The sequence below is a fragment of the Dermochelys coriacea genome, chromosome 25, assembly GCF_009764565.3.
Source record: "Dermochelys coriacea isolate rDerCor1 chromosome 25, rDerCor1.pri.v4, whole genome shotgun sequence".
In the NCBI taxonomy this organism is placed as follows: Eukaryota; Metazoa; Chordata; order Testudines; family Dermochelyidae; genus Dermochelys; species Dermochelys coriacea.
The window spans coordinates 13,608,433-13,621,036 of NC_050092.1; the positions used below are offsets into that span (position 1 = coordinate 13,608,433).

At 38.4% G+C, this 12,604-nt stretch overlaps 1 protein-coding gene across 23 annotated transcripts in view; it reads right to left on the reverse strand.

Annotated features, from left to right (window-relative positions):
• GATAD2A (GATA zinc finger domain containing 2A) overlaps nt 1-12,604 on the reverse strand; it is a 108,083-nt gene that overhangs the window by 25,457 nt on the left and 70,022 nt on the right. For all 23 annotated transcript variants that reach the window (XM_043502707.1, XM_043502705.1, XM_043502697.1 and 20 more), the window contains one exon: nt 10,427-10,698. In XM_043502707.1, the coding sequence (XP_043358642.1) occupies nt 10,427-10,689 (263 nt within the window). In that variant the 5' untranslated portion in view covers nt 10,690-10,698. The remainder of the gene's footprint in view (nt 1-10,426; nt 10,699-12,604) is intronic.

The following is a 12,604-nucleotide window of genomic DNA, read 5'->3' on the forward strand; positions in this document are numbered from 1 at the left end:
GTGTTAGTCTGTATTCGCAAAAAGAAAAGGAGTACTTGTGGCACCTTAGAGACTAACCAATTTATTAGAGCATAAGCTTTCGTGAGCTACAGCTCACTTCATCGAAATGCATCCGATGAAGTGAGCTGTAGCTCACGAAAGCTTATGCTCTAATAAATTGGTTAGTCTCTAAGGTGCCGCAAGTACTCCTTTTCTTTTTGCTCTTTAGACAAAAAGCATAACTCCCAACAGGGCCAACCTACATTTGTTGACTTCAGTAAAGAATAGAAGTTCATCCAATTCAATAGACTTCAGGTGGCAAAGTCTATTCTTGGAGGCTTTCTTCCGTTTAGTTGGGACAGAAGCAGATTAATTATGCTTTTGTCTTGAAGAGGATACATCTAAGGCCCAAAGTACCTTGTGACAAACAACTGTTGTAATGGCTCCCTCTTTCCTCCTAAGAGGTCAAGAATAGACCCTTTTCATCTGTATGGCAGTGGTCGGGAAACACTGTCTATGTAATATTAAGCAAATGGAACAAGTTGTGCTTGTGCCCATTAGTGTGTGTGTGTGTGTGTGTGTGTGTATATGAAACTTCATTAACGGTGATGCTCTTTTGAGATTTGGCTTTTTGATCATGGTCCCCAATACAAGATTACATTAATCAGCTACATTTGTAGAGCATTAGATAACAGGCTAAACTGAGAAACATAAGGAAGCAGTAGGCTACAAGCTTACGCTGAGAGCTGGGATGGAGAAAAGAAAGAAGGACAACGTAGGAGCCATTGGGTCTGGTGGAGAATAAGTAAATTAAGTTTCATTCCAAAGGAGGGCTACTTCAGGAAAGGCTATGTAGAGAGTCAGAGGTAACTATACGTATCTAGTGGCACATTGTTAAGAGGTCTTGGATCTCTTCCAATAATTTAACAAGCAAGTCTGCTGTCTCCACAGACTAGTACAGAAGCATATTCCAAAATGGACTATGCCAGGATGATCAAGATCTTAACAGTGCTACAAAATGCTATTTCAGTTACTCTTCCAACTAACATTCCTTCTCACTTTAAAACCTCCCCCTTATTCGTTTCTAAATTACACTTAACTGTTGACCTGCAATGGAAGTAAAAGAAGGGGCCGGGAACATGAAAGTCACAAGTTGCAGCATGGGAGAGGTGAGATCTGTAGCAAGGTCCAGGTCACAAGCAGTAACCCAAAATTCAGGAGTCCAAATGTCTTCCAGCAGCTGGCCATATTACCAGCTTAAAAATTCTGATCTAAACCCCATCCTCCTCCTGGCCCCCAAAGGAAACAACCAACAAACAAATGATGCCTTGTGGTATGTTACCTGGCATAAAGATCCTTCAGTAAAACCCATACTTTCAAAAAGAGGCACTTTTAACCCTCAAAATGACTAGTTTTATAGGATGAGAAAAATAATTTTAGCAGTTTTAGTTTAAGTTAAAAAACCCAAACATATGGGAGAATCACTTCAGCTAGGAGGCTGTAAAAACAGTGATCCTGGATCCCTCTTCTCCTCTATTCAGGAAGGCCTCAGTCACATCACCACCATTGCAATGCAAATAGTAATTTTTGTAGCACTCAGTGACATGGACCATGAAATGCCATTAAATACAGAAGTCATGATTTTTTACTACTAGACATCTGAACATCTTCCTAATAAAACAGATTGGCAGCTCTCTCTCTTCAGGTAATGCAAAGTTCTGCTTGAGATTGGGTGGTTTTGGGATTATTTTTGTTTTGTTATATTATAGTGGCAATAAAGTACCTTCTTTGAATGTCACTTGGTCAAATTCAGCCCTGTGTAAGTAGGCACAGCTCACTTAAGACAGGGGAATGGCTCTCATAAGAACTGAATCTAACTTTTTAAATTTTAAACCTAGAAGAGTTAAAGGGCCCAGTTCCTCATTGTCCATCTTGTGCAGGGCAATAATGAAATGGACACCAAGAGTGACAACCCAATTACAGTGGATTTAACAGAACAAATGCCAAAAGCATATCTTGTTTTTTTCAATTCAGATCCCAGATTTTTAAATAGGAACTCAGTAGCAATCCAGAATTAACTGATAACTTATCCAGATTGAGCTTTATGTTACGTTATTAACTGGTTCATATAACTCATGCCACAATGGCATGAAACAAAAAGGAGAGTTGAAAAAACTGACTGCAAGCATAAAAAATTTGTGGAATGTCTAATTTTTCTCATCCTATGACCAACAATTCCATGACATCTGAGCAATACATCTCATTTACTTTCTAGTAGAAGAAGATTCATAGATATTAAGGTCAGAAGGGACCATTATGATCATCTAGTCTGATCTCTTGGACAATGCAGGCCACAGAATCTCACCCACCCACTCCTGCGATAAACCTCTCACATCTGTCTGAGCTATTGAAGTCCTCAAACCATGGTTTAAAAACTTCAAAGAGCAGAGAATCCTCCAGCAAGTGACCCGTGCCCCATGCTACGGAGGAAGACGAAAAACCTCCAGGGCCTCTTCCAATCTACCCTGGAGGAAAATTCCTTCCCGACACCAAATATGGCGATCAGCTAAACCCTGAGCATATGGGCAAGATTCACCAGCCAAACACCCAGGAAAGAATTCTCTGTAGTAACTCAGATCCCACCCCATCTAACATCTCATCACAAGCCATTGGGCCTATTTACAATGAATATTTAAAGATCAATTAATTGCCAAAATCATGTTATCCCATCATACCAACTCCATAAACTTATCGAGTTTAATCTTGAAGCCAGATATGTCTTTTGCCCCAACTGCTTCCCTTGGAAGGCTATTCCAAAAGATATCAGAGTAATTGTCATTCAGGACTAATGCTTAACCCACAGCATTATTATATATTGACGTATGGAACAGGTTTCCCCCCCCCTCATCCCTTATTCCACCCAACAACCTCTCCTACCTCCAATGTCTTTGGGGGGCAGGGAAGATGCAAGGAGGAAGGTGGCAGAAGATAACAAGGAACAACATTAAAGTGAGTTTTTGGAGATGTAATGTCTAAAAATGAATCCAAAATGTCAATGCAAGTCTCTGGATGTAGTGGTACAATACTGAAACAAAACATCAGTAAAGTTTACTCCTTTCCCATCCCTATACACCCCAAAAAAAAAAAAATTATTGGAGTTGGCCTTGCATTTTCAAATAAGGCAGGCAAGTTCACAAAAGCAAGAAACCTGTAAATCAGGTTTTCCACAGCATCCTTTAACTCAGCTTTTTGTACCTAAACCTCAGGACACAAAATCTATTAGCGAGCCCTGGTAGAGAAATAGGCCATGTTGTAGAGGAGATAAACTGGAACTATGAAGGCCCAATTTATACTGTGCCAGCAGCCATATATTAAAAACTTCAATTACACAGTTCCAGCTAAACCCCTTACAAACGTGGTTTGGCTCGTCAAAACGCACTGTGTTAAAAATGTGCTTAAGAACACATTCTAGAGACAAAAAGAAAAGGAATGCTTGTGGCACCTTAGAGACTAACAAATTTATTAGAGCATAAGCTTTCGTGAGCTACAGCTCACTTCATCGGATGCATTTGGTTGCATCCGATGAAGTGAGCTGTAGCTCACGAAAGCTTATGCTCTAATAAATTTGTTAGTCTCTAAGGTGCCACAAGTCCTCCTTTTTATACATTTGGGGGTTTGACGTGACCTTAATTTGATTATCTCCTCCTTCTTTATGCTCCATGTTTCCATGTTAGTCTTTAGAATCTCTCCATTTCCCTCACAATTAAGAGCCCATATTGCAACAACTATCAATCCAAGACAAGAACTGTATACACTCCTATGGAGGAGCTGTTTGATAAACGATAAAATTATATCCCTTTCCCAAATAGCATGGGGAGTAGTGTAGGGGAAGGGCTGGGAATTTAGTACCATGTCTCACACAATGCAGTTCAGATAACAACCATTACGCTAACTTTAATGACAGGTTTCAGAGTAGCAGTCGTGTTAGTCTGTATTCGCAAAAAGAAAAAGGAGTACTTGTGGCACCTTAGAGACTAACAAATTTATTTGAGCAAATAAATTTTTTAGTCTCCAAGGTGCCACAAGTACTCCTTTTCTTTTTGCTAACTTTAATGTAATTCTGACACCTTTTTGTGTTTAATATGTACAGTTATTTTACATTTCACTGTATAACAAAAGAATGACTTGATACTCTGCTGACCATACAATTTTCCCAGAACTACCCATTGCAGTTCTTAAACAGCAACTTTTGCCAACACCTGCCCCCCTGGACGATAGCTAAGTAAACCCTGAAATAAAAGGAGCTGTATACAGATAAATACAGATTAGGATGGGCTGGTTGGAAGAAAGCCATAACTGTTGGGAAGCCTTCAGATTCCCCACCCTCATTTTTCCTGGCAATTTGCATTAGACAAACAAGCAGTGGCTAAAGCCAACCAGTCTGCATGTAATTAAGAAAGCAGGATCTTAAAAACTAGAGGGTGTGTCAGAAAGCAATTTAAAAATAAGTAAAGAAGTTTGCTGCTAAGGGTATATCAATGACTTTAGCCTCCACTACATGAAATGCAAATTGTATAGCTCATCCACACTTTCATTTTTGATTGAAGGAAGAACTGTGCTTTGGGGAAGAAAAAAAACAAAAAAAAAACCACCCCAAAACAAAAACCACCACCTCAGGATGTTTGAGCCAAGTGGAACATAATGGCTCACAGGATTAAGGAAAAGTGTTCCAATAATTATTTTTTAGTTTTAGCTACACTTCAGTTAGATATTTACTTCAGCTAATGTACCATTTGTTTTGTATTTGTTGCTAAATGATGTGTGTGGAGATACAAGATAATATACATCATATATGGAGTTTTTAAACCCATTGCTACCATAAACATCTCAGAGTTTTGAGCATCAAAATTCACAGACAAGTCAATTCCATGACACTTTTTTAAAAAAGTGTGCGTGTGTTATATATTCACACACACACACGAAAAATTAAGACGCTGGAGTAATGTCTGAAGGAATACATTCAGGCACACTAAGGAGAAAGGGAAGGAGGAGATATTGGTAGGAGTTTTTTTAAAATGCTATTTTAAAGAAAATTTTAAAAGGCAGTTTTAAAAAGTAAGGTAATAAATGTTATATTGAGTCTCTGAGGTATCACAGTATGTTCCAGCTTTGCCTTGCAGCAAGACTAATTCCTTTCTGGCATTATAGCTTCTTACCTAGTTGCAAAGTTTTGTGACATGCTAAGAGATCCACAAATGTATCATTAGTCATAAAGTTTCAGAGTAGCAGCCGTGTTAGTCTGTATTCGCAAAAAGAAAAGGAGTACTTGTGGCACCTTAGAGACTAACAAATTTATTAGAGCATAAGCTTTCGTGAGCTACAGCTCACTTCATTGAATGCATCCAATGAAGTGAGCTGTAGCTCACGAAAGCTTATGCTCTAATAAATTTGTTAGTCTCTAAGGTGCCACAAGTACTCCTTTTCTTATTAGTCATAAACAAACTTACTATATTGGGCTTTACTTCTTCAGTATGTATATATAGTTTCAAACTCTTCCCCCATTCCCAAGTACACACTGTCGACTGGCAAGGACTGAGCTCAGTATAGGAAGTGTTACCTACATATTGTGGCATCCCATATCATAGCAGAATCTCTCTTGGATTACCAGAATTATTGTGTGAATTGAGTACATTATGAAGTTTAATTTGAGCAGGTCCCAGAATTTGCTTGATTTTCATTCATCACTTGTGGAACAGTGCTTTGTTTCTGCAAGGAACTAAATGTGCAGAGTACGGCTAAATCCTTCACTAACTGGCACAGCAATGGGGAGCAACATCCTCTGTAAAAAATATCCTTGCTAGCTAAAATGGGGTTCCTCTTGGAAGGCATAAGGAAAGTCACTCTGCAGTTGCACAGAACAGGAGCAGTGTGCTTCCCTACTGGCTGACTGCTAATGCCTGTGTCAAGCGGTAGCATACACATTAACTGAGTTGTAGGTGGGTGGGACAGCAGGGGTCCACACACACGAAGAGTCTCCTCAGCCTGCTGACTATTTTGCATTAGCTGGCTCTCTCGAGTACATGGGGGAATACTGTTCTGCTGCCTGAAATTTGGGAGAAGGGACAGGGAACTCCTCTTGCAAAGCAGGCCAGGATTTAACCCTTGGTCTTTTGGTTAAATTCTGCATGCTTTATAGGAAGGGTTTTCTCCCCTCTTTGTAGGCTATGTCCCCTTTGCATAAAAATTGCTCATATAATTTATAAATCCACATTGTCTTATTCTGGGGTATATCTACAGAGTGAAGGATATTAGAAGGACTGACTGACAACCTGAGTTTTTTTTTGTTGTTTTTTTTAAAAAAGCTTTTTAAGAAAGCGTTTTGCTGTTCCCCTGCTGATTTTTGTATACGTGTTTCTTGCAAAGGAGAGTAGGTGGGGCCAAAAACAATACAAAACTGCTACAAGATGAGCAAGGAAGTTTAAGTTAAGCTTCTTTTTGGTCAAACTGATTATACACAAAGTGCTGTTGAATTCACTAATGTAAACAAACCGGAAGACAGCAGAAAACTGTTTTTCTAACTTCTTTAAGCTATAGCAATCTTCGTTATTTGTAACTACAGTAGGTATAAAAACACATTTCACTCAAATATGGTTTACAAGTTGACAGCATCTTTTAACATTAGAGCAGTATCATGTACTTGATTTTACACACAGTTGATGCTCTGTAGTCCAGAAGATGCTAAACTTCAGAGGGACGCTTCCAGTTTTCTTGCCCTATGTGCTACAATTCTGTTCAGGAAAAGTGCACTTACTGTTTTTGCCTGAAGGCTGGCTCAAATGATGTTGAAAAAAATCTGGTAAGTTATTGTTGAACCTGAGCAAAAAACAAGCTTGATCACAACCGTATGACGCACCACCAACATACGAGGTGCTGTTAAAGATGACTAATTACTATTAACTACTTTGTTCATCTCTAAAGAGTTGACGTAAGCCAAATACTGTCATATATTGTCCTCCCACTCATTAATGCTTATTTGTCTAAATCAACATCTGTAAAATTACTACATTGCAATTTTGCAACATCCACAGTAGAATGCCACACGTGACTTTATCAGAAGAGTGCAAAGACTCAAGTCACTTTCCTCAGTTTATTCTCTATAATAAGTCAGGCCTAACTATGCAAGCTAAGCAGAGCTAGATACACAGCTACAACACCCCCACCCCCACAGGCTGGCCTTGTGAGGTCTCATCACAAACTTTCACCACCAAGACTCTTCTGTTGAGCATGTTGAGTGACACCAAAAGGAAGCCAGATAATTTTTATTTTTAAAGGAAATTAAAAATATTAAGATTAAAGTCAGAAGACTTTCAAAAAAATTTTTTTTTTTAAATTCAGTGCATCTTCAAGTTCAGATTTCAAATCTTAAAACGCCAAATCAATTGATAATCTGCTGCAGATCAGGCAAAACTAACAATCAACGAACACTCTTGAAAAAATACATCTTCAATTAAATAACTTCCAAAGTTGTTTAGTAATGGACAGCATTTTGGCTTTTGATTATGAATTTACCAAAGCAGAGAGTTTTTACCAGTGCAACAAAACAATCACTTTAAGAAAAAGTTCTGTTTTACCTCTCAAAATTCAAACGTTTTAAGGGCTGCAAGTCTTGTATAAGTTATGGGTTCATATACGTATCAGAAGTCTGGGAAAATATGAAAAGCTGAGTCCAAAATTAAGAGCCTTTTACCAAAATGCCAAGTAGTTACCTACAAAAATGACATCTTTTTTTAAAAAATAAGCAAGGGATCAAATTTATTCAATGGAATCATGCATTTTAGATCAGCTGTTGCACTTGCCAAGATGTAAAGATCCTCTATGTGCCCAGATATATGTCTTGATTGCCACTTCCATGCCCTACATCACATCTTGAAAGATTAAGAAATTGTCATCTATTTTGGACAGAGAGGTGGGGAGCAGGGAGGCAGAGATACTACTTGTAAAAGTCTGCAGAATTGTTCAGATTCATCTTCCATATGTAAGAAACGCCAATATTTTACTCCTCCACTTAAAAAGGATGGTCAAAATACAATCATAACCTATACTATCCGTACTTGTAATCTAGGACCTGATCCAAATCCCACTAAAGTTAACTGAAAGATTCCCATCAAAACTTCAATGGGTTTTGGATTATGCCTCCAACGGGACATTCTTATACAGGCAAACTTTCCCTCCCATTTAGAAAATAGAAAAATCTTATTTGCTGTAGTAGCAATACTATAAAATGAAGGGGTGTCTCAGGTTCTCTAAATAGGATTATTTATAATACTTATTTTTAAACAGAAGCTCTCTAGAAAGCGGAGCATGGATTCTCCCTCTCAAAGTCTAGTTTGTATAGGTTTTTCCACACCACAAAGGGGAAGCAGAAAGACATTTACCAAAAGATTGGAAAGTATTTATAAAGCCACAAAAATTAAGGGGACTCGGGGGCAGGTGTCGCATGAGAAATCAAACGTTTAGAAGAAGATTCACTAGACTTCTAGCAGACACTGCCCTTTTAGAGTAATGTGCTTAGGTTTACACAGGAAGTTTGTTACAGAGCTAGGAACAGAACCCTTGGTATTCAGTTTACAGCCTTGGTGTTTTAGCCACTAGACTATGCTTTCCCCTTTAAGGGAACTGAACACAAAACTATGCTAGTTGGCAAGGCAGTGATAATGCCACAAAAAGGTGTTACTACCTTCTGAAAAGCCTTATTTAGCACCTGACCCGCCACCTCCTCTCATTCTTTGAGAAACAAAAGAAATTCCCTTACATAGGAGCCATCTATCTACAGTATTACCCCTTCCTGAAGGATATAGTATGAAAGTCATCAACACAGCTTTCATCAGACATACAAGTACATGCTAAATATCATCTTGAGCAAGCTCTGAAGATGCCACTTTTAACCAGTGAGTTTATAGAAGAAGCAGAACATGTCAAAGAATTTTCAGTCAATCCAAGTTACTGGAAGAAATCTACTATATTTGATGTATTGCTGAAAGTGACATTTGGACAAATTCATTGTTATAAGCAGCAGACAGTTTCTCATTTAAGCAGCCGGAACAGAGGAAAGCTGAATAATTCATACACTAGTTACAATTATGGAGTAAGGGCATATCAGTTTTTCCTGTACTATTTTTTAAGCTAGAGTGGGGGACAAAATACATTTAATACATGAGAATTTGCATACTCGACAGGAACTTCAAGTTTCTGTTCCAACATGTGAAACAAGTTAATAATTTACACTTCTATAGTACCTATCAGGCAAGGAAGTAACTTTATACACTTTTTAGGCTTGCAACAATATTGGGCATATTTAGTCCATTTTGCAGATAGGGAAACTAACACAAAAAGTTAACTGACTTTCCAAGATTAAACTGTCAGTGGCAGTGCTAGGAACAGGAGCCAGGAGTTCTGCCTTCCTCTTCCATATTCCAAAAACTAGACCACATTGCACCCTAAAATGAAAAATATTCATGTCTGTCCTTTGCGACAAAAAAAATAAAAAAAAAAGTCAGGATCACATGACCACCTGTAGTCTTGGCACATAATGAACCCAAGGACAGACAGCACACAGAATAGAATGGAAGTCTATAAACCAGGTTTTTGGTGGTGATTATGAATAAAATGTTTTCATGTACTAAAGATTCCTAATTTAATTCTTACGTGATGTATGTGTTTGAAAAGCCTTAGACTGGAGCAATAAGGAGAAGACTTTCCAAAATGAGCAATGATTTTGGATACTTCCATTTTCAGGTGTCTAATTTAAGATTTCTTAAATTAAAAAGGGGCCTGATTTTCAAAGTGCTACGCACTTCCCTTTAAAGGGCACTGGTTTTGCAAAAGGTATCAGATTGGTCACTTAAAGTGGAGGCACCCTAAATCATTAGCAACTTTTAAACCAACTTTTTCCCACAACAGCTCTGAAGACAGCAGTAAGATGCATCTAAACCACTTCCCTTTTTAATAGTCACAGAGACAAGCTATCCCTCCTTACGTGTAACACCACGATTATGGGCACAAGCAGCCCTTACCACATGGGAGTCAGCTACTCATACTTTATGGTTTGCATCCACTCCTTCACTCAGGGTCATATTTCCCCATTTCAGTATTCATCTTTTATAGCTGCTGCCACAATGGCAATACTCATGGGTAGAACAAGCAACAGGTACTTTTTTTAAGGCTACAGAACCATGGCTGATCTTAGGAGGAATGCTGAACACAAACCAATCTGTTTCAGGGGTTGAGTATATACTTCACTCTTTTTGTCATCCCATAGATTAAAAAGTCTAGAAGTCTATTCCAAGTGATAGCCTGTTGAATAGCTCTATAGAATATTTCCCCACATTTTGTTGTGCAGGTAGTTCAAATATGGAAGCATGAAAGCAATTTTTAGGTAGCCACTCACCTTTTTGAGGTACTCATATCAACAGGTTCATCACCTGTCTGTACCTCCACTTTAATAGTTGCTTTTACCTCCCCTCCTTTTAATAATCCTTGGACTTTCCCAGCTCCAGGATCAGTCTTTATTTTAATGTCACCTTCAGTCTTTATATCTGTTCCCAACAATCCTTTGTCCGTTTTAATTTTTTTACTGTCCACGTCATTTTGGGTTATTTCTCGTTCTAGTGCTCGTTTCTGACTTCGTGTCCTGCATGCTTCCTCGGTCATTGTGAAGCTCTGGAGGAAAAAAAAAGGAGATAAAAATCAGTAAAATGCATTTTGAGAAAAATAAATCAACTTAAAAGGCCAAGATATGATGGTTGCTGCAAAAGAAGAAATCCTGAAAGAGCAATTAAAGTATTGCAGTGTGCTTACTCGCCCTACCCTTGGAGTAGATTTTAGTCTGAAGTTACTATGGAGTTACTCAATACTTCTTTTATTTAAAGCAACTATAGTTGTCAAATATAAACTCTAAAAATATCTTGTAACAGAATGCAGGTGATTGTACAGGAATGCAACTGAAACAAAAAAGTTTGGATGATTATCAAAAAAGAAAAGAATTTCTCTCTATTTGCCTCACATGCAAATGAGTAAATATTTTTTTAAAATCTAGGATTAGAGGTTTTTGGGGATTTCTACGATGAATTTCTTAGCACCTGTATCTGATTCCCCACAACGTCTGGTTCCTGAAATTTGTAAAGGACTAGCATGCCCTGAGTGAAGAGAATCTCTTCCATATTTCCTTATAGTTTGCCAGAGATTAAGGCACTGCCATTGTAATATTCAAGTTGATACTTTCTTCTCTCAATGAATGAGCCAGGCTTTTCCACTCGCTGCACAGGAAGTGCTCAACTCCTGTGGGATCACAGTTAACTCGTTGTATGCCAAAGTCATAGAAACTTTTGCTTTTGGTGAGCTTTGGCATTTCTGTCTGCCACTTCACTGTACCTGCAGACACACATCTGATAAAAAAGCTGAGTCAGTTTTTGATCCCATGACATCACTGGGCTCCACATGACCCTTCCCAGGATTCAGTCTGAGAGACAAAGCACTTTCTAGAAAACCAGTCTGAACCGGTTCCAGACAACAAGCTAAAGTGTTGTTAACCCTCACAGAGACAGACCAGCAGCAATGTGTCTGCAAGACTGCTGCTAGCATTCCAAAACACAAGTCTGGGAGAGCATCACTGCTCTTAAAGGGACAGTGCTTTTAATTTCACATTACAACACAGCAGTGCATCCGTTATTCTGCTTGTCCCATCCCTTCAGGGAAAACACCCAGCATTCACTTTAAAAAAAAATCATAGTTGTTAAAAGTAGCTTAGTTTCTTAGCGATTAAATTAAGCACAAAAGCCAATAACTAAAAGTCATCAAATAGAACTTAAGCTTCAAAAAAAAAAAAAAATTCTAGTGTGTTTGGAAATGAGGGACAGTGGAGCAGTTATACCATATAATTTCCTGTTCACATCAAGTCACAGTCCTATATCTACAGCATACCGAATTGTCATTTCAGACAGCTCTATAGGAAATTTTATGCAAGCAAAAGTAGACTCACAACAAGTTTCTTTACATAACTTTTGTTTGGAAACTTAGCCAAAAATATTCATTTATATTAAACTGACATCAAGTAGGTTTCAGAGTAGCAGCCGTGTTAGTCTGTATTCACAAAAAGAAAAAGGAGTACTTGTGGCACCTTAGAGACCAACACATTTATTTGAGCATAAGCTTTCGTGAGCTACAGCTCACTTCATCAAATAGTCTCTAAGGTACCACAAGTACTCCTTGTCTTTTGACATCAGGTAGTTCACAATGAGGCCACATTTAAAACTAAAATCTTTAAGAACAATGTGCTTTTAAATAGGAGACAGGTTGGGTTAACGTTGGTGTCCATGAAAGTGGGTGACTAACAGTGCTGTCCAGGAAGAAAGCCAGGTGCGGTCAAGATTTTCTACATAGATCAGCCAATACACCTCCATTCTAATATGCAGCAACCCCTGCTATTCCAGTTCTGGGCCTCTCCATACAGTTCTTCCAAAGCACCATAGTTCTTGCCTGCAGCATCCTTATTGCTCCACTAAGTGGTCCATGAACAATCTCACAGTGCCGCCACAAAAAAATGGCCCCACACAGACTAAAGCTTGGT